This window comes from Podarcis melisellensis, assembly GCF_964234715.1.
Source record: "Podarcis melisellensis genome assembly, chromosome: 3".
NCBI classification, from domain to species: domain Eukaryota; kingdom Metazoa; phylum Chordata; class Lepidosauria; order Squamata; family Lacertidae; genus Podarcis; species Podarcis melisellensis.
Window position 1 is genome coordinate 45810013 of NC_138530.1, and position 22875 is coordinate 45832887.

A 22875-nucleotide genomic window follows, 5' to 3' on the forward strand; every position below is an offset into this window, starting at 1 on the left:
CACATGTTCAAGGTGCGTCAGTTACAAGTTACTTGTAGAAGGATATTGTAGAGTTGGGAAAGGTCAGAAAAGGGGCAACAAAATGATCAAGGGGATGGAGCAATTCACCTTTGAGGAAACTGAATATTAGTTGTCTCAAAACAACTTTTTGAGCTGCATCAGTTTCTTTAAAGTGAGCTAAGTGAAACTGTTAATTCTTGCAGTTTAGGGTATATAGCAATGAACAGTTACGTACTTCCAGTCTTATTTTCATTTCTTTTAGAGCACGTTGCTCAAAGGAATTCTGAAGATTTTGGAGACAAATACCGAGATGAGGCCCTTACATCACATCTCATTTCCTTTGCATCAAATACCAAATTCAGGAAGTAGCCCTTCGCAAAAACCAACTCTCAGTTTTGGCAGCAAAACCATAGGACTACTAAGACGAGCAAAGTTTGCACAGACCAAGAAGGAAGCAGAGGGGGAGAGCTTGCCTCACCATCTACTTTCTTCTTGGCATGTTGCTCCAATCCATTTGCCTCTGGTTGGGCAAAACTGTTGGCCGCATATGTCTGAAGGTTTCAGCATCTCGTTGTGGTTTTGTACGGAACGCATTCATGAAGTAGACATTTCCTTAGAGAAAGCAAAAAGAATGAAAAGAAGGAGCAAATCACTGATTTCACACGACAGCAGTTTTGATGATATGGGTAAGTTGTATTCTGTAATACAATGAAACTGAATCTGTAAAGACTTTAGAATATATATATATATATATATATATATATATATATATATATATGTATATGTACGTATATGGTATAAAAATCAGGTCATTCTTCTAACTGCATATAGTGCCGCACATTCAGATGAAAGAACATTGATTCCAAAGAGAGTTTTTTTGAGTTGAAAGATTCCAGCTATAGATAAACATTACACATTGCTTTTCTGCAAGGAGCTCCAAATCACAGCATTGTGTATTTTCAAAAAATACTTTTTTATTTTTAAATAAAACAAGATAAAACACACACTTTTCAACAAAGCAAGAATCAATGGAGCACAAGAATATGACAATTCCAGTAAAGAGAATTATTGCAAAAGCCAACATACCATGCATATTTTTATTCCACTGAAACATAGGAGTTTGGAATTTCATAGAATCGTAGAATTGTGGACTTGGAAGGGATCCTGAGGGTTTGCTTACCCCTGCTATAAATAGTTGGCTCTTGAAGTTTTCTTAGCATGCGTGAACCATAAGTCACACAATAAGCCATTTGCTTACAACTGTATTATTTGCTTGATACTTTCCAGATCCTAGTTTAAGTTGAAGGTTTAACATATTTCCATGTCTTAGTACCACAGATCAGCAGGCTCTTTAGTCATTTTCACCAGAGGCTTGAGGCTTAAATCTGCTTCCCTCTCCCCGCTTTCTAAATGGGTTTCTAATATGCATGCAAATCTACCTTGGCTGGGATGCATGCTTCTGTTTTTCCATTCTCAATTGTCTCCTGCATTAATAGTGTTAATGACATACAATTTGTGAGAAAAGCTCAAGGGTATTTTGCATATGAAAAACTGCAGGCAATTCACCATTCTTAGCTAGCTATAAATTTATCACTGGTTTTTCCTCACTCTAAGAAATGCAAAATGGAATCATAATGGAGAGGAAATTTGGGCATGCCTGCGGTTTATATTTCAAATCCAGCTAGGACTCTAGTTTCAACCATCTTATGGAATGCTAGCCAAATTTTTATACTTTATAGAATGCAAAGCAGTTGCACTTGTCAGCATCCATTGTTTTAACTATGTACCTGATTTAACCGTTTTTCTAGAAGAAAGCAAAGCTGGAATTGACCACCTCAATTTAGGAGACAAACTTCTTGAAGATGGTTGCCTTCATATATTTTCACTGGGGTCCAAAGCATTGATGATCCAAGTGTGGGCGAATGTGAACACTGGAAGTTTCACATTTCGGTACTGTAAACTTGTTTATACACACTGACAAATGCATTATTTCATCTTCTGTTCTAGTAGGTTTAATGTAGGGTCCCATTCAGGGAATTTTAAGCACAATATAGGCAACCTCCCATTTACGCGGAGGTTATGTTCTGAGTTACCACACCCGTCAATCAAATAATGTATATTTGAATCCCCATTGAAGAAGCCTGCAAACACCCCATTCCACCCCTTTTTGTGATGTTTTGGGGTTCAGCGCGATTCATGTGTGCACAGTTGTGTACATATTGGACTGCATAAATGGTGGGTTGCCTGTGTTACATTATCAGGAGATCATAGAATTCTTAGCAATGATTCTTATTTATTTTTAACTAACTGCAGTCAGTCTTGTTTCTGCTTGGAGCTCAGGGAATGAGATGCATAAAATGGGTCAGATGATTTTTACCCATCGTCTGTTTTAGATCAGTTTTAATTGGTAATACCATGCTGGCAATTGTATTTCCCGGAGCCTAGTTGGAGAAGAAATCTGTACAGTGTGATAAATAAGATTTTCAAGACTTACAAAAGTGAACATTAGGGGAAAAAAGGATTAATTTACCTTATTACTGAAGGCACAGTTGGGCCATGTAGTATCCGGATAAAGAGGAATGAAACAGAAAAATGTGCTCTGAGTTGCTTTGAATATTTTCTTGTGTTAAAAAAAAAAGCAGGATAGACAATAAACTGACTGAAAAATTACACTGCAGTAGAGGGATAAAACAATAGCTGTGAACAGTTTCAAGCATCCATAATAATGCAGGTGGCGAGGTTTGTGCCTACAATTCTTGTTCTTGAAGTGAAAAGCAAACCAGGAGAACATTTAGGTCATTTCTGATCATCTTGTCACAGTGTAATGATGAGGAGATGGCAATGAACTGGAGCACTGTTGTTTAAACAGTAATAACTAAGGGGGAGGTATAGTGGAGAAGCAGAGGATCCAGGCATCAAAGAACTATTACAGAAAAAGGGGGGAAATGCCCCAATTAGTTGTAGGCAGAAACCTAGAAAATGAGCGGCAGATAGTATTTTTGTCACTAACAAACTATAAAAGCAATGAAAACATGCCAAAGTCTGTATGTATTGGAAACCCAACATAGTGTTCCAGAGTAGTATTTTATGCATAAATTTTAAAAACATACTGCAATTTAAAAGGATGACAGACTGGCATATTCTCCTATTTTCATAGTATGTGTATGGACCCAAACGATGAAATGAAAGCTGGGCTATTAGCACAAGCGGAAACCCCCGAGAACACATTCCTTGTAGGCACGTGGCAGCATATGGCACTGACATACCTGCAACAGCCAGAAAGCAAGAAAAACATCCATGGAACGCTGTCCTTATGGATTTCTGGTCAGAGGTAATTCCCCAGTGTGGTAAATGATAGAACTATTATCATTAAAGAAGCTCTAGAGGCATTTGCCTTCTCTCTAAATTGGAACATGATGAAATATGGAGGAGGAGGAGGACAAAGAAATGCTCACAGCCAAAATAATGGAGTGGTTGCTTACCCATCTGTTTCTGTTAAACTATTGTTGCTGGAATCCTTCAGTATCCTTAAATGAGCTCTTTGTACGACGTGCCATCCTAATTAAAGCTCCACTTGCAACCATAAATGCCAATGAAATTGTTGTGATTGTTTTTATTAATTTTATTAAATATTTATAAGCGGCACTTTCATATAGACAAGGCGGTGTAAAAATGCACCCAGATTCGTACTCGGCTGATACTGTATGAAAGAGCTAATGGCAGGCAGACCTGGAAGGTGGAGGTGGCAGTGTAGAACTGGCAATGAGAATCTGTTCTAGGGCAAGTGGGTAGGTAATGGTGAAGTCAGAATACAGGTGCACTTGCTTGCTTGCTTGCAGCTGCAGCAGAGAGCAGGCTTGACTGTTGACATGGCTTTGACAGTAAAGTTGCATGGGGAAGAAGAGGATGTTAAATAACCTTCTTCAAGCACCTGCCCTAAAGATCTTGCATCTCTCTAGTCTCACTGTTAAGTGGACTTATATATTATTGTTTCCCCCTTGAAGTATGCATTATAGTCTTTATTCTTAATATATCAGACACATGACTGATACATTTATACCCATTTGCTTTTGTGTGGTTCTTTGGTCTGCTTCAGTGAGAGATGTTCCTGTTAGTCTACCAAAGAACATCCTCAGTATTTGCTGGGCCTGGTGTGAGGAAGCTCTATATTAATTGGCTGCTTGAACCAGAGTAGGGTAGCAGCAGGAATGGTTACTGCGGAGGTTGAGGCTGTGGGCCCAGCCATCTGGTGATCTAGGAATGATAGGTACAGCAGGTATATTTGAAGCACTGTCAGGGTATCTGAAGTACCCTGTAGGGGTGTGGAGCCAATTGTAGGAGATGGCTTCAATTTTATTTTACACAGCTTTCAGTTTAATTATCACAGAAGAAGTGAAATTACCTATTATAAGCCCTTTAATCACTCTCGCTATTCAATTGAAATTGTTCAGGATATACTAAAGCTTTCTTCTTTTTCTTAGAAAACCTGAAATTAGTTTAGATTATACCCTCCCGAGGAAAACAAGCTTATCTTCTGACAGCAACAAGACCTTCTGTATGACTGGCCATTATACATCATCCCAAGATGAGTATTTGCAGCTGGCTGGAAGATGGGACCTGGGAAATCTTCTGCTCTTCAATGGTAAGTTTTTTGGTTTTTTTCCCTTATGTGTTGCTGGTTATCTTGTACTAAACTGGTGCCAGATACGAAAGATGTTTTAAAAACTTTATTAGTGCCATGCCATAGTTCTTATACCTAAAAAAAGACAATTAAAACAAAAGAAGAGCCTGCTAGATCAGGCCCAATGGCCCATCTAATCCAGCATCCTGGTCTCTTAGTTGCCAGCCTGAGGCCTGTAGGAAACCTGCAAGCACAACAAACACTCTCCTTCCTGTAGTTTCCAGCGACTAGAATTCTGTATTTCTGTGACACTTTAGCTGCAAATCCTGGTTTCCTTTTTTCATATATTTTGCTCCTTTAAACATTGTTTTTTTTAATAAGAGCTGCCTTGAAGGCAGGATATAAGTCTTCCTACTAAAATAAATAACACTGCTGCTTTCTGGAAGGTGGCTGCCAAAAGGTGACTCAAAGAGTGTTGCTGGGGGAAGATTGCGTGTGAGGCCATGAGCACTGTCTTGAGTCATTGTGGTGCCACATGGAAACCACATTGTTTCAGTTCCTGATATTATGGAAGACTTTTTATTAAGCCACTTTGAAAGATTCTTGGGGCTGTAAACTGGAATAGGTCTGTTTTTAACTTTAGCACCATCGTTGAAGCAGTGTGCAACTTAGACTGTGTTGTTCGGCTTGTTCTTGCCTTGTGACAGATACCACACATTCCGGTCTCGTTCCATAGAAGTAATAAAGTATATTAGCCGGTGGCTCATGAATTTTGGCCACTGCAAATCCATTGATCCTTGAAGATACATATTTGCACCTTGCATGCCATGGGAGTTCCTGTGGCTTCACATCTTGCGTTGCTTCTTTGAATGCAGATGCAGGCATGTCATCCACATGTGCAGTGTAATATGAGAAACAAACCTATGGGGACCTGTCTATCACTTATGAACTAAGAAATTGGTGAGCTACAATAGAAGTATTATTTATGGTACACGAGGCAGCATATATTGAAACACATGTTTTTGTTTTTGTAGGTGCAAAAATTGGGCCAGAAGAAGCATTTTATCTTTATTCTTGTGGACCAGACTTTACCTCTGTAATGCCTTGCAAATATGGCAAAACAATAAGTGATTATACCAAATACATAGATAAAGAAATTCTGCAATGTGAACAAATCAAAGAACTCCTAATGACAAAGAGAGAAGTGGACACTGGACCTTTAACGGTAAGTTTGTAATCCTAGTACAGTACTAAATCTCTCTCTCTCTTTTCCCCATTACAGCATGAAAAATGAATGAGAAATTGTAAGCCACAATGCTCAGTGGTGACATTTATTTTAGAAGCATAGCCTAATTTGTCTCAAGTATTCAGGGCAAGTAACAAATACCAAGAGTGTTTCTCTCCTACCCAAAGTCTTATTGTCTCAGGCCTGTGTGGGGAACCGGTGACCCCTCCAGATGTTGCTGAACCACAATTCCAATCATCCATAACCATTCTTGCTTGGGCAGATGGGTGTTATAGTGCAGCAACATTTGGCTACCAGAGGCTCCCAAGCCCTGGTGTATCTGTGATGTGTGCCCTAGGTCACTTGACTTGAATTTGGTTTTAACCACACTTTCTGTGACCACATTTTATTGGGAATACCATTTGTGCCCAGGCCATCTCAGGCCACATCCTGATCTAAAATTCAATGCATATGGCAGTCTTTGCTGCCACAATAGTTCTGTTAATGCTGCTATTGCAAAACAACAACAACCCCAAAACAAATTCCAAAGACCACAAATGGAATAGGTGGAGAAGAGGGGATATGGCAAAATGAAATGCAGCGAGATGTGAATCTAACTTATGGTACAAATATCTCAAAACACACTCCTCAACTTATTCAGATTCATTTTGTCTCCCTAAGAAACCTTTATTTATTCCTAACTTATCTCCTGTAGGTTGTCTCCTTTCTACCCTATAACTTAACTTTGTTTTCCATGTATCCCAACTCATAGTTACATTTCTGAAAGGCTAGTATCATTTTGTTAAATGCGTAGGGATGAACTGCTGTGCCGACCATGACAGTGGAAGCTCAAAAGCAAAGTGGTGATTTGGGTGAAAGCTGCAAGCTCCTTTAATGTTGTCTTGTATTTCAGGAAAGCCTTGCTACTGTTTACACCACTTGCTGCCCTGGCCACTATACAATCTATGAGCCAGTAATCAGGCTTAAAGGTCAAGCGAAAACCATTTCTTCCCAACGACCTTTCAGCTCAAAAGAAGTACAAAGCAATTTGCCAGATCCTTATTACCTGAAAATGCTACAGCCGGCAGAATACAAAGGTCTTCAGGGAATACTGCACGAGATTGGTGGAACTGGGTCCTTTGTCTTCCTTTTTGCCAGGGTAAGATGCTGAAAAATTGCTTTCCCTCTTAGTGCATTTGTCATGGCAGACTTTCAGGTCTTTTGATTGCTAGTATGTGAGGAAGCAAATAAAGTGAACGGGTGCATGAAACCCAGGCTGCTCCCAGACAGGCACCTCATAGGGCTACTAGTAAGGAGCATTGTTGTTAATGGAGGTATAAGGAAAATGCTGTCAGTAAATAAATGTTGTTTTTCTACTGTAAGCTATAAGCAGAACTAGAATCAGGGATATTGCACCTTTTTTTGTGTGTATACCCTGCTACATTTCATCTATAGCAGTGTATGTGACACATAAGGTATGGGTGGGGAAGCTGCAGTTTACATGCAGTGATTTCCCCCCTCCCCAAAGGCCCAGCAATTCTTTGAGCATTAATTAAATAATTAAAACCTAAGTTCTTACTCATTTGCTGATTGCCCAATACTGCCCATAATGAAATCCTAACCTACCACTTCTTGCAAAGTGTTTCAAAATTTGTTTTGGTTTGGATGTGTAGGTTGGAAGTCTTTTAATTAGGAAGAAAAGCAACATGACTAAAATGGAATTGACTGGAAAAATAGCAGGGTCCCGTCCCCCGTCCCCCTGCCCTTTTGCCATGCCAACTCCAGGATGGTGAAACAATTTGTCTGTAAGCATGGCAAGGCTGTGGATGTGGCAGAGGCCCCACCCTTACATTCCCCACCCGCATCCCCGGGTTTGGATTTTGCCCTTCAGAGACTATGCTATTCACAGATTCAGGAGCACTGGATTATAATCACTTTAATTAATAATGGGTGACATCCAGTGGACCACTGTAAAGTCCAGGGCACTGCATGGGAGAGGAAGGGTAGTTCCAGCATGGCCATTTCCCAATTTGCTTGAGGCACTCTTGAAGCACTTGAAACACACTACAAGGGTGGCCTAAATAGGCATTAAAGGTAAAGGTAAAGGGACCCTTGACCGTTAGGTCCAGTCGCGGACGACTCTGGGGTTACAGCGCTCATCTCGCTTTATTGGCCATGGGAGCCGGTGTACAGTTTCTGGGTCATGTGGCCAGCATGACTAAGCCACTTCTGGCGAACCAGAGCAGCATACGGAAATGCCGTTTACCTTCCCGCTGGAGTGGTACCTATTTATCTATTTGCTCTTTGACGTGCTTTTGAACTGCTAGGTTGGCAGGAGCAGGGACCGAGCAACGGGCGCTCACCCTGTCGTGGGGATTCGAAGCGCCGACCTTCTGATCGGCAAGCCCTAGGCTCTGTGGTTTAGACGAAAGCGCCACCCGCGTCCCTTAAGTAATAGGTATTACTTATTCTGTCCAGTGCCTTGCTTGGTGATAGGATTGCACATGGTCTAGTCTCCCTTTACAAATCAACCCCTGCAGAAAAGGCCTAAAATGTGCCTCCAGTAGAGACCAAGAGCTTGCAGATGAAATAGCTCCTCCATGATAACTGTAACAAGATAATCCATGTGGGGCAGGACAAGTAACACTGAAGTAACACTCCGTCAGACATGCTTTATTACTTAAGCGGCATATTGGCTTATTTTTAGGTTGTGGAAATCAGCGACTGTGAAGAAACCCAAGCTTTAGCTCTGAAAGTTATCCTTGCCTTAACCAAACACAATCAGCAGAGAATACATGAGTTAGAAAACTGCAATGGTTATTCCATGATTCATCAGGTGTTGATAAAGCCCAAATGTATTGTTGGATTTCATATTTTGCAGGTAAGGTGCTCTGCTGAAACCTTCTCTTTGCATTGACTGATCTTGGCAAAATCGTTGGTCTACTTTTCACATTCACTTCTGGTTCTTAACTTCAGAAAACTGAATCTCTTTGTTATCCCTTTGCAAGACTCTCCTTGCAGGGTGCTGCAGTGAGAAGATGATTCATCAGAATGAAAATGGGCAGTTCATACTAGATGTAGAGTCTAGAGCGGTGATTCAAGATGTCAAACTATTGGAAGAGCTGCTACTTGATTGGAAGATATGGTCTAAAGCCCAGGTGATTTGCACAGATCAGAACATGACTGCTCCACAACTAAATCAAAGTTAAAATATGGTTGTTACCAGAATTTAATATCTCTTTATTTCCTCTAGAAAATGTGACGTGGTTTCCAAGGTTCCTTGGACCTCTAATGACCAAGATATATCCAAGAATACCCCCAAGCTATGCATTTTATCCTTTAGGGTGTGCAGCCCTGTCCAGAACAAGCAGTTGGCTTGTCTTCTGAATGTGCACTTATATAGAAAGGATTTGCTTTTTAATTCATGTAGGGGATCTCAACCCTTTAGGGACCCAAGGGTACATTTGAATTGAAACTCAGGAGCACCACAAAATACCCATTTTACAGAAGAAGAAAATGGCAGTGCTCAGAACCCTCCTCCAAAGTGGGCACCTCCAAATGCCCCAAATACTGTTCCAGCTAAACCGCAGGGTCCTCTCAATTTTAAGAAAAAAATGTGGAGGGGTTGTGGTGCTTGGGAAGCGCCATAGTGCTCAAAGGTGCCCTGCTGACCTATAGGCAGGTCAGTTACCTATTCTCTTCATGGTTCCCCTGGCAAATTTTTTCCTTTGTGAAATTTCTCCAGTGGTGTTAAAACAAATCTGTATTTGTTGTGTAAATGCTTTCATTGCTATACCAGTATCTATAACCAATGATTTTAAGAGCACATTGGAGAAGGTAAACATAATATATCCTCCCTGCTTTGTGAAGAGAACTGGGGCAGGAGGCAGAAGATGCAGTTGTCACCTGTACCTGTGTTTAGGAAATAGTTAAAAGTGCAGAAAAGCCCCATCCTCCTGAACAATCTTCATAATTCTTAATGGTTATTAGACAAGTTTGACCAGAAAATACAGCCTCAGCAGGAGCATATGCAAACTTCTGATTCACAATCATTTTCAGGTCTGAATTCAGGTCCAAATGTTGGACTGGTGCTAATAGTACTTTAGAGGGAAGCCTAACAAATATTTTGCTGCTGTCTAGATGTAAAATGTAAGTCCTGCATGCATTTGTGACCGCTGTTATGCTAAGCGCACAGGATGTTTTTCATTGACATCCCACTAACAATCTAGATTTCTGAAGTTTTGGGTTGCCTTGCTGGCTACAGGTTTTTTTTTCTACCATCATTGCCAATACAGTTTTGATGGCAACTTGCTTCTAACTTCATTTTGATTTTTTTGTGTGCCTAAGACTACTTCTCTTTTTGCAGCCAGGTGTTTGGGAAACACTCTTATCAGCTCTGGAAGTCCTTATCCATGATGATCATTGGCAGCAGACGTTTAACATTAAGCAGCTCCTCAAAGCTCAAGTTGTGCATCACTTCCTGCTGACATGCCAGGTTCTGCAGGTAAGGCACCACAACCTTTGTTCTGAATGTTTCAGATGCTTGTCTGTAAGAGTGAACACGTACATGATGCTTCACAGCATCTGACTCACACTCCCCCTCTTTCTCCAACCCTATTAATAAAGATATTACAGATAGTGATGATTTTGAACAGAAACTGTTGAATAGTGAAAGCCGTCCGGCTTTCCCAACTTCCACTGATGCCGCTATCTGATTTATGATGTGACTTTTAGTTAGATCTGCAAATGCCATAAGCCCTATTTAACTGTTACAACTCCACTCCTGATATCAGGCAGCTTTTGCTGGTGTTCTGGTGTAACATTTGTAACAGATAGCCCTTTCTACCAGTGGCGTCTCCCTGTGCTACTTAGAACCCCATTACTCCAGAGTGCTTAATCAAATGGGGAACCTTCATAATTAGAAAAGGCTCTCCTGCTGTAGAAGTTACACTAGAACATGTGGAAGCCAGCAGAGCTATGTGATGATTGGGGGAGGGGGGGTACAGGTACATAGCTCCACAGCCTTTTTCTACTCATGTTGCTCCTTGAAAGTATATCTGAACAGGACTTGAGATGACCTTGCACCACAAAAAGTATGCGCTTCTAACTTTCCTGGTCTGTAGGTCCCTCATGCTTCATTGGAATATTCGCCACAGATGCCAGTTAATGCAGATGATAGCTATATCTGAGATAGTAGATACGCATTACGTTAGGTTTCAAAATTGCTTGATAGCAAGTTTCCATTGGATCACACACGCGCACAAGTTAGGGTGGAGCTTAGTGCTGCAAGCTATAATGCCAGTGTCTGCAGGACCATGCTTGTAACATTGTCAATTGATCCTAAACCTTAAGTGTTGAGAATTGGCATCCCAGAGTAATTACCTTACAGATACTTCTAAAAATTCTAGATTTTGAAGGGGTCAATGGATCTGATTCAATCTCCTGTTTTGAAAGGGATACATAAACCATTGCCAGCAGGGAGTTTTCTGACCGTTTCTTGGAAAAGGTTATAAATGGCAGCTGTACATAATACTGTAACATGCCCTCTGCTATACATGCATGCATCCTAGAAGTGTGAGTACAGGTAAAACAAAGGAATACAGTTTCGTCAGATATATATCCTTGAACAGTACACAGAAGGAAATTGTGATTTTGTAGGACTCTATTTGTTTCTCTCTTTGTTTCTCACTTAGGAGCAGGAAGAAGAAAACTTCACATCTATGCCTACAGAAGTTTGCACATCATTTGTGAAAATAATTGAAGAAGTACTTGGTTCTCCCCCAGATCTGGAATTGCTGGCACTGATCTTCAATTTTCTCTTAGCAGTTCACCCTCCTACTAATACATATGTATGTCACAATCCCAGAGACTTCTACTTTTCCCTGCACATAGGTAAAGTATTGTTTTGACCTGAATTAGAAAATAAGAAACTAACTATATTAATACTACAGAAACATAGCAGTTTACCTTTTTTCAATCCCTTCCCCCTTAGTTTTATAGCTTCTACTCTTGATTTGTTTCCCCAGATTATATTCATACTTGCATTCTGATTGGTTAATGGTAGCAGATTTTTAGGCTCTCAGCCCTATTGTATTGAATTCAGAGCTTGATGTTCAACATATTTGACATATTTGTAAAAAGCTAATACAGTTGTACCTTGGATCCCAAACACTTTGCGAGTCAAACATTTTGGCTCCCGAACACTGCAAACCTGGAAGTGAGTGTTCCGGTTTGCGAACATTCTTTGGAACCCGAACGTCCGATGTTGCTTCCGATTGGCTGCAGGATGCTGCGCCTTGGTTTCCGAACGTTTTGGAAGTCGAATGGACTTCCAGAACGGATTCTGTTCAACTTCCGAGGTACCACTGTACCTGCAAAATAAATCTTCTGATTTTAAGGATAAAGGATTTGAGGCCTTAAAAAGTGACTTAATCAAAGTTGCTCTGTGCTTTGGAACCTTGGATATTAGCTGTTTCGTGTGTCTCTTAAGGATTGCAGGAGTGGAATGCTTAATCTCTTTGCAGCTGAGATAAACTGTCATAGATAGGCATGGCTTTTTTAGAAGTACCATTAAATTCAGAGGGTTACTTACTAGCCTGATTAGAATTAAAGCCGAAGGTCTTTGTTGCATGTACAGACACTGAAGAGTCAATTTTGTAGGTTTGTAGAGTGTGTCGTTGAGCTTGGTAAGATGAACTTATGAACACACAGGATTACACTGCATCTTTGTCAACACCTTCTAATACATTCGTTCAGAGTGACTCCGATGAATCACAATACTGGTCAAGACTTAGCATAGTTCAATGTCTCCACTTAAATTCTGTGCAAGGAATGAAATCTTCTGAGATGTTAAATTCCCTTGTTTGCTTTTTCTAGATGGCAACATTTTCCAAGAGAAGGTCCAATCCATTATGTATTTGAGGAATTCCAGCAGTGGCGGAAAATCTATTGACAGTCCAGCACTGGCAATTACAAGTCCAACTGGATTTTCAGCTGTTTGCCAAGAAAGTAAGTAATTGCCACAAGACCTGACCTTCCCAAGTTACAGTGAAGTGAGTACTGCAGCACAGAAGCTTAAAGGGACTGATTCAGGCTGGTGTAGGCAGCTGTGGTGGTGAAGTAGATACACTGTTCCTGACTTGCCTTAGGAGAGAAGACTGGAGCAGGGTGCGCATTGCAGACTTTCTAGTGGTGCAGCTGACCTGCCTAATAGTATGTGAATCCAGCCTTGGCAGAATTGGTGGTAAAGCTCTTGCTAATGTTTGGTGCCTGATGGACATGGGAATAGCTTCCAGGAGATTATTAGAGGTTACCGCCCACACATTTCCGCTGCTCTTTACTGCTTGTGTGGTAGCACCTCAATAAAGCCACTTCTTACTGTTTGTAGCAGAGTTTTCCCCAGAGGCAGAGGACAAGAACAGGAGTCATACTTAAATTCACAGTCAGGAGCTTCTTTCTTGCTTGACTGGTTGCACAAGCAGTTCTGTTACTATTACATACAAGCTGTTTACAAGCTGACACCAATCGAGCCTAGAGTGCCACTCCTACACACTAAAGAAAATTCCGGAACCCTCTTTAAAGCTTCCATGAACTTTTTATCTGTTTCTTAAAGAATATTTTCCTAGCAGAGATGTAGGAACTTCTAACATTAATGTAAGGGTGTCTGATATTTAACACTTGTAAAAAATAGATTAAATTGAAAGCAAGGGGTGATATTCAGCTACATTTTACTTAGAGTGGACCCAATGAAATTAATCAGCACAAATTAGGGCCATTAATTTCAGTAGATCTACTCTCAGTAAAACTTATCTGCCTACCACCCATAGCGATTAACGAAGTGTGTGCATTTCCAAAAGTGTAGTGAGTGTGCATGTCCAATTTGGGAGATATTGGGAGAAGATCTTCCACTTCCATTTCTCTCTTCAATGCAGAAATTGTTTGAGGGTATCGGTCATTCATTTTCAGAAATCTGTCTCTGTGAGTTTCTGTATGTAATGCGAAGCTCTGGCTGTGATGCTGGATTGTTTACACAGCTGCAAGATAAGAAAGGGAAATCATGCACATGCGCATGGCATTATGTGAGCAACTGAGAGTTTTGGCTTTGGTCTGCTGAGAGGATGCAAACAGATCTGGGGACCCACAGCAGTCTCTGTATACAGCAACCTACACTTAATCTACCTAGAACAATCTTGTGTTGCTGATCAGTCAAGACTCAGGGCCAATTCCGCTTGCTTCACTGCCAACTGTGTTTCAGCTCTGCTGATGTCTGGTGGGAAGTGTGCTGGGCAAATCTGTTTATGACAGGCTTCACACCTTAAACAGCCACAGAAATGTCAAATTACACAGATATTCTATGCCCAAGACCAGTTTAGTCCGGGAACATTCTGTATTTAGTATTTCCAACTAGTCCTGGTGCTGCTTGCCTTGTGTACTGAAGCATGACTCAGAAGACATGTGTGACATCCGTTTTACTTTGGAGGCATGATATAAAATGCTGTATGAACACTTTGTGTGCGAAACCAATTAACAGCCTATATTTAGCTGACATTAATTATAATGCGGCAGGAAACTTTTTCAAGAAATAGATATTCTTCAGTAGCTTGTTGTAGGTAACTGTTATGAAATATAGTCCTTTCTATCTAAAGGTCCTGACTTATTATGCTTTAGAGCCTCTGCTTTAGGGACACAATACATGTTAACAAACAAATGTTTGGAACGGAGCTGTGGTCTCTCACCCCCAGTGTAGATGTCCCACTCAAAGTTCAAAATCCCTGATTACTCGTGTTTGAGACCATGCTAGTGAAAAAATGTGTGTTTGGACTGGAGAAACAGTGGCAAGGAAAATTTAAGCACTCCCTTTTAGTCCCTTTGGCATTGATGCAAATACGTAGCAATGTGAAAATATATTTATAAGATGCCAAATAAGTTTCCACCTTCAGTTTATCAGCAGCAAGTAATAGTACATTAGGTAAAATACATTAGGTAAAATAGTACATTAGGTCCAGTCATGACCGACTCTGGGGTTGCGGCGCTCATCTCGCTTTATTGGCTGAGGAAGCTGGTGTACAGCTTCCGGATCATGTGGCTAGCATGACTAAGTGCTTCTGGCGAACTAGAGCAGCGCACGGAAACGCCGTTTACCTTCCCGCTGGAGCAATACCTATTTATCCACTTGCACTTTGACTTGCTTTCGAACTGCTAGGTGGGCAGGAGCAGGGACCGAACAATGGGCGCTCACCCCATTGCAGGGATTCGAACCTCTGACCTTCTAATCGGCAAGTCCTAGGCTCTGTGGTTTAACCCACAGCGCCACCCGCGTCTGTTAATAGTACACTACCAACCTTCAAAACAGTGGCATACTGCTTTTATTATGCAAAAATAATATTTAATTTACAAACTAGCAGCTGGAGGTAGCAAATTTTCCGAACGCCGGAACAGGCAGAACATGTAACTACTACTAATAAGGCAGGCCACTTTTGTTCAGTGGGCATGTTAATTTCAGTTAAATTAGGTGGGAAAGTGCTGGTGAAATTTCTTCCCTAGAGTAGCGTTAAGAGAGGAGTTGGTTGTTGACAAGGAAGACAGTAAAGATGAATGAGTGTGAGTGAACTTAAATAATGGGCGAAGAACAGTATTAGGTTTTCTTCAGAAGCACTGGACCTCTAGTCCAGCATCCTGTTCTCACAGTGGCCAACCAGATACCTGTGGGAAAACAGGGAGCAGTACATGAACACAAGAGCTCTCTCCTCTCCCATGATTTCCAGCAACTGGTGATTGCTACCTCCAGCTGCTAGTAGCCATTGACCTTGATACCTTTTTCGAAAGCCGAACGCCCAGCGCGGCTTCCGCGGCTTCTGATTGGCTGTAGGAGCTTTCTGCAGCCAATTGGAAGCCGGACCTTGGTTCTCAAACCATTTTGGGAGTTGAATGGACTCCCGGAACAGATTAAGTTAGAGAACCAAGGTTCCACTGTAATATTTTCATTAAGGACTGATGTAAAAAAAAAAAATTGAGAATAGCACTTGCCATATTTGTTTTCTCAGGAAATGATTCTTCTGAAATCAGCAAACTACAGACAGCAGTTCCTCAGGCACCTGACCGGCGGTGTAAAAGCCTACCAACATCTCTCACTTCCTCTCCACAAATGCACCGAAAAGGGTTCTGTGGGAACATGGGCAGCAGTGTTGAGAACTTGAATATACTTCGAAAGACTGATGTAGATGAGCTACTGCATAAAAATAATTTCGTAAAGAGCTTGGAGGTCTTTAAAATGATGCAGGAGGTGCATTTACTCAGTAGCTGTGAATCTGCAAAAACAGTTGTAAATGTGGGAGAGTTGACTTCTGCTGAGACATTTGATATTTCAAAGGAAGAGGTGGAAATGTTGGACAAGCCTTCAGAGAACCAAGAAGCAAACACAGGAATGAAATCTAGTGAAGATGGCGCTGCACCTGCATTGTCCCTGAGGCGTCCTGACAATCTGAAAGGGTTGTCTACCTTTCAGAAAAGTCATGGCAACTTTGCAGGTTTGGGATTAGCCTTTTCAGCTCATAGTGGATCCACCATTGCTCGTTGGCCAAGCCTGGCTGATAAGAGTGTAGCTTCGGAAGACTGGGAACATCTCGCTTTTTCCTCGACTAGCAAACAGGCTCCTCTGAAATCCGAAAGCACTGCTGATAGGTACGTGGATGTGAAAGTTTATAATTCTCACATTCATGCAGTTTTCACTTGGCAAGAAGTGAACTTTGCTTGGCTGATTTTGTGGACAAAAGTAGCCCCAAAATATTAGGTGACTAATCCCTCAGAACAGATGTGGGCAACCTCAGGTCCTCCAGATGTTGCTGAACTACAGCTCCCATTATCCCTGGCCATTGACCATGCTTGCTGGGGCTGATGGGAGTTGTAGTTCAGCAGCAGCTAGAGAGCCAAACTGTTCCCCACAACTGCCTTAGAACAAGAGTGGTTAACCTTTTTGGAACTGAGGGCTGCATGAATCCATGATCAACCCTTGGGTTCATGTCATGTAGGCATGGGCAAAGTGTAGAAATTGCTATGGCCTCTTTTTTTTTTAAAGGAGAAGTTTGAGAAGGACACGAAAGCCGTTCGGGATCACAGAATTGCAGCAGGGGATGTATAAGAATGGGCTTTTTTATATATGTGTGAAATGGACCTATTTTGCAGGACCTTGGGGACACAATAAACCACTTAATATGCAGTCACACAGAGAAATATACTATTTATTTATATGTATGCATGCATGCGATCTGGATTATTTTATTCTACTGTAGTGGTGTTTTCAGCAACCACCGTTTGTCTGGTAATTTGTGCCCCTTCACAAGACACAATTCTCCATGTGATTGTGTTCATTAATTACATATTGGAACTTTCCTTTTGGATAGGACTCGTGCTGTAGAGTTTTATATAAAGAGTGGAGCTATTAAGATAACTTTCTATTAAAGAGATTCATTCTCTTCTACTGGGTGTAAGACATGGTGCAGCTGAGGCAGAAGCAAGTGGATTACCATTCTTCTTGTTACATTCCAGCCCCCACTTATTCTGGCAGTGGCTGCAATCTTCTACTACTGTGCAACAATAAACACAAAGGGCATCTTAGTAATAAACTCTCTTCTTCCGATCAGATCAACAGAAGACTGCCTCGTACTCGTATGCTGTGGTTTTTATCAGCTCTTGAGGAGAGTACTTCTGATCTTGCCAGATGTCATGCTTCAAGATGTGATGGACAAGCTTATTCAGCCAGATGTTCTCATAGTTCTTGTGAACCATCCGTCTCCTCTCATACAACAAGGAGTTATTAAAGTAGGAAAAATATGTTTGTGTGTGCTTATTTGTGTTTGTGTAAAAGTACAATATACACATTTGCAGCCTGATTAAACTGCTTAAGCAATCTCATGGGTCACAACCAAAGATGTAACTAAGGACCTTTCCTGAACATCTTCTCTCACTCCCACTACCATAATACTAAAAATAGGGGACACCCAATGAAGTTGACTAGCTGTAGGTTTAGAATATGGTATAAAAAAGTAGTTTATAAAATGAATGAATGCCAGCGAATGGCCTGGAAGCACACGATCATGCAGCATTGTCTGTGCCAGATTTACGCATAAGCTAAACAAGCTGTAGCTTAGGGCCCCACTCTCTTGGGGCCCCCAAAAGAATTTAAAGTAAAAAAAACAACCACTGGAAGTACATTTCCAAAATATAAGATAAAAAACAAATAAAGCCTACATACAGCAACAGTGTTTTGTGTTGTGTAGGCTCCTATTTGTTATGTGCAAATGGCTTTAGATACCTATTAGGTCCATAAATTACCATATATTCAACACAAAAAATAGTGACAATTTGTTGTTGACAAAGGACAGCTGGACATATAAAGGGCCCCATTACCTTCAGTAGCTTAGGGCCTCATCAAACCTAAATCCTGAGCATTGTTTTATATATATATATATATCTTCTATTCTCTGAATGGGAAACCACCAGAATTCCCATGCAAGAGTGGGAAATAAGTACAATATATATTAAGTATAATTATATTAAATGTGTATATGGAATTCACTGCCACAAGCAATAGCATGATTGCTACCTTAAATAGTTTTAGAAAAACAATTTCACAATGAATAACTTAAAATCATTCTTCTGTTCCCTCAGCTTTTGGACACGTATTTCATCAGAGCAACCAGGGAACAAAAGGAGAAGTTCCTGAAGAATCGTGGTTTCTCTTTGTTAGCTAACCAGTTATATCTTCACCAAGGCACTCAAGAACTTATGGAATGCTTCATGGAAATGCTGTTTGGTCGATCAGTCGGTCTTGATGAAGAGTAACTAATATTTTTTTTATCCTCTATAGATTAACTTATTTTTAGCTGAGCTAAAAATTGGGCAGTATGCTGTAGGCAAATATAAATTGCTTGCCAAGGGCCTTCATTTCCCTGCAAAGGCCCACTCAGAATAAATCAATTTATGCTATAAACAGTTCAACTCCAGTTCCATTAGCGCACCTCAAAGAAAACCATTTCATCAATCCTTATTTTGTTTTGTGAAATATACACTCCTTGTGTTCTATTTGGCCAGATTAGGCTCATTTGGTTGTATCCAAAGCAGCTCTAATAGTGTTCCATTGGTGAAACAGCTCTTTAATTTCCTCTCCTCCCCCTTTACATGCGCAAAATCTTCTCCAGGGTTTCTCCCAATTTTAAAGATACCCTGGGCAAGACGTGTGTGTGTGTGTGTGTGTGTGTGTGTGTGTGTGTAGGCAGGCTCCAGGAGAATCACAGAATTGTAGACTTGGAACCCCGAGGGTTTAGTTCTACTAGTGAGAGTCTACTGGTGTTGGAAAGGAAAGGAAAGGAGAGCAGGTTTTTCACCTCTGATCTAATTGTTTCACTGCTAATCCCTGCAGTGTATCAAAGTCTCTGTTTGTGGCCAAGTTATTTTATTTATAGCAAAGATTTTCCTGCCTTTGTGTTCATGATGGTGCCAGCAGCAGAATGATTTATCACAGCCAGTAGGGTTTATCATAGCCAATAAGATTTTTAGTTTTTCTACTAATGTGATTTTTCTCTGTCCTGTAATACAGAAGCTGAATTGAATTTGTTATCTCTTATTATTAAATCCCAGGACTTGTTAGGCTAGCAAATTAAGTACTTAGGATAGTGCTGTGTGTCAAATCATGATGCTATTCAGTGTCAGAGGTTTGATTTCATCCACATACCTTGTTATGACTGAATTAACCGCATACGAATTTGTAAATCCAAGTTCCATCTTGCTTCTAATAGCCTAACACAGAAAGGTCAATAAGATGTGGGTTGATTGTTATTTTTGTTGCATATTTAAAGCTGCATTACAGATTGCCTTTTCCTCCCTTTAACAGCTTTGATTTAGAAGATGTGAAAGGTGCTGGACTTTTTCAAAAGTGGTGTGTGATACCTGTTCTGGGGCTTATAGAGAACTCCCTCTACGATAGCATCCTGCTGCATAACTCCCTCTGTTTCCTGATGCAAATCATAAACTCCTGTTCTAAAATGGCAGACATGCTGCTAGATAATGGCTTGCTATATGCACTGTGCAATACTTTGGCAGCTCTCAACGGGTTAGAAGCCAAGTAAGTGATGGATTAGTCCCTACTATTTTAGAATTCCTACACTGTATAGATTGCTCTAGTTTTTGTTCCAGTAGCAGGCAGTCTTGTCCCAAGAAGCAGTAAACAAGTGACAGGAGAGCACATTTCCATTCTTAAATTAGTAATGGGTCAAATAAATTCTGTTGCCAAAGAGAGTGCTTATTATCTTAGCATAACAAGTCCTTCTTATAGGGCATGGGTAGGCAAACTAAGGCCCGGGGGCCGGATCCGGCCCAATTGCCTTTTAAATCCAGCCTGTGGACGGTCTGGGAATAAGCGTGTTACATGAGCAAAATGTGTCCTTTTATTTAAAATGCATCTCTGGGTTATTTGTGGGACATAGGAGTTTGTTCATATTCTTTTTTCCAGAATATAGTCTGGCCCCCCACAAGGTCTAAGGGACAGTTGACTGGCCTCCTGTTGAAAAAGTTTGCTGACCCCTGCTATAGGGTTTCCTGTATTCAACTTTTTATGCTTTGCATGCTGTTATAAACATTTGTTTAGAATGTGCTGGTCATTGTACAGGATGAACATCTTTCGATGGACATTTCCTAGAAAGCTTACGGTTCTTAGATGTATAAATTAAGTATTGGCTGGGAAGGTCAGGAATCGCCAAGCAAATAATGGGATTAGGGTAGATACAGGTTAGTTGGCACCGAATATGTGTGTCGTTCTTATAAAAATAATGGAATTCAAGTGAATTATTTAACTTCCTTTGCAGCAGCATCTCAAACGACTACAGGTTACTTGTGTGTGATATACAGCAGATACTTGTAGCAGTGACAATCCATGCCTGCAGCTCTTCAGGTTCCCAGTATTTTCGGATTATTGAAGATCTCATGGTGTTACTTGGACATCTTCAGAACAGCAAGAACGAAAGAACACAGAGTATGTCGCAAGTTCCTTTGTGTGAATGTACTGAAAAGTAACTTCTTTATTTATTTTAACAATTTCACAGTTTGAAGAAATGCTTGTTCATTTGATCTCTTCCTTTCAGATATGGCCATTGCTTTGCAGTTCAGAGTCCTACAAGCAGGCATTGAGTTCATAAAAACTGCAGCAAATCAAGACTCAGAAGATCTAAGCAATTCCTCCCAATTAATTCCTTCACATCAGCAGGCTATATTGCAAAAACGTCAGAGCATCGCTGGTGAGTAATGAAATTCAGTTCTTTCTTTTTCTTTTTTCTTTGAAATTAGAAATCCCTGATCATAATTTGCAGTGAAACCTATCCCATTGTGGAGATGTTCTTTTAAAATGTTAGTTTCCCATGAGTGAATGTTGTTATTGGGGACTTTGCAAAGCAGGATTGGGACATACAATTTGGAACCAGTTCAGTTAAATGACAACATTGCATGTGCGCACAGATAATTGGGTGCCCTTTCATATAGAGGAGGACCAGCAGGACACCGGCTAGGGAGAGGCAGACTTTTTGGGACTGCATAAAAACAGCACAAACTGGAAGAGGAGCATTGATCAGAGACAGGAATCAGGATAGGGTACCGACTAAAGATAGTGGAGAAATCCTGTTCAGTTCTCATGAAAGTGTACCAAATTTCCCCTTCCTGAAACAATATGCAAGCCTTCCTTTTGTGCATCTCTAAATTTTGTAATACAGTTGTACAGCAAAAAATGTGTACAAAGATGCAGGTATTAGGGGAAAGTGTGCATTAAAATGCACCTGAGTGCAAAAATGACTTAACAAAAGTGCAGTATATTAGGGAAGGTTGTTTGCAAAAATATGTATGCTAGGAAAAATGAGCACCCAGATGATAACAATTTTTCACGAGGACTTGATTCGAATGTTAAGGTTAGAAAAATGGAAAACTGAGAGAATCCAAAATGGACATACTCTCCATCCCTAGACTGCACCTGGTCATCATTATTTTGTTATGAGTTCAAAAAACAGCTGGTGCAGACATATCCTTGGGCACATTTGATCTCCTTCAAGTCACCCAGTTGGGATATTAGATAGCCCAATAGCCTACTTCTATTTTCAGAACTGGAGTGCCAGTTTAACTTTTCCTGTTTCTGGACTCTCTTTGAACTCTGATTTTATTTTATTTGTAAAAGGACTTTGCAGTATGTATATACTACAGATTAGTCACATAAAACTGATATTTTTTGTTTAAAACAAAGGTTCAGTTGCAATGAAAGACTCCATTATTCCTCATCTACCAAGACAACATTTCCCTTCTTATGGTCAACTTGAGATGCCTTCCTCCTTCAGTCTGTTAAATTTGGAGTCGTCCCTCCTGTCCCCTCTTGGAACTGCTTTCTGTTCGTTCCCTACAGATACAGGTGCAGTAATGGTAGCTGTGCCTACCAACTCATTCTGAAAAAACATTTCTCAGGAAATGCTTTTGCAGAATTAGATTTAGAGCATCGTGTCATCAAAAATGTTTTGATGATATGTAAATCAGCTAAATTTCTTGAAGCTGTTTTGACACTTAGCCTGACTGATCCGCCCCCCCCCTTTTAGTTCACATTGATGAATCGTCTAACATTTGTTCTCCTTTCCTAAGATAATTGTAGATTCCCTCCTTTTGATCACCACTAGAGTCTTTTTCAGTAGCGCTGGGGCTCTTAATCAATAGCTCTTTTATTGATATTTCTTTTTCTGTTGATATTTCTTTTTCATTTTGAAGCAGCTAGAAAATTTTCTCTTGCTCAGTCAGACACATTGCTAATGAGAATGCGTACAATTGCAAGCGATGAACTCAATTTGATGATGCAGCGAAGAATGAGTCATGACAACCCTGTTTGTGCCACCGAGGCAGAGCTTACACAGAGGTTACAGAGAATTACTGTTCTGTCAACCAACAGGTTCATGTATCAAGGTAATAATACTCCTTTAAAAATTATCAGGATGTTTTTAATGTTAAATGAGTG

General features: G+C 40.5%; 1 protein-coding gene across 3 annotated transcripts in view; it reads left to right on the forward strand.

Annotated features, from left to right (window-relative positions):
- The window catches only part of LYST (lysosomal trafficking regulator), a 75865-nt gene that overhangs the window by 26766 nt on the left and 26224 nt on the right, over positions 1–22875 (forward strand). The window contains exons 12-29 of one of the 3 annotated variants that reach the window (XM_081906739.1): positions 263–686; positions 1809–1950; positions 3158–3331; positions 4482–4642; positions 5656–5846; positions 6760–7005; positions 8554–8727; positions 8855–9004; positions 10213–10350; positions 11540–11738; positions 12723–12854; positions 15890–16526; positions 17486–17663; positions 18513–18682; positions 19735–19965; positions 20705–20871; positions 20981–21133; positions 22632–22823. In XM_081906739.1, coding sequence (XP_081762865.1) covers positions 263–686; positions 1809–1950; positions 3158–3331; positions 4482–4642; positions 5656–5846; positions 6760–7005; positions 8554–8727; positions 8855–9004; positions 10213–10350; positions 11540–11738; positions 12723–12854; positions 15890–16526; positions 17486–17663; positions 18513–18682; positions 19735–19965; positions 20705–20871; positions 20981–21133; positions 22632–22823 — 3859 coding nt within the window. The remainder of the gene's footprint in view (positions 1–262; positions 687–1808; positions 1951–3157; positions 3332–4481; positions 4643–5655; positions 5847–6759; positions 7006–8553; positions 8728–8854; positions 9005–10212; positions 10351–11539; positions 11739–12722; positions 12855–15889; positions 16527–17485; positions 17664–18512; positions 18683–19734; positions 19966–20704; positions 20872–20980; positions 21134–22631; positions 22824–22875) is intronic. The other 2 variants (XM_081906740.1, XM_081906741.1) reach the window with 2 other exon arrangements.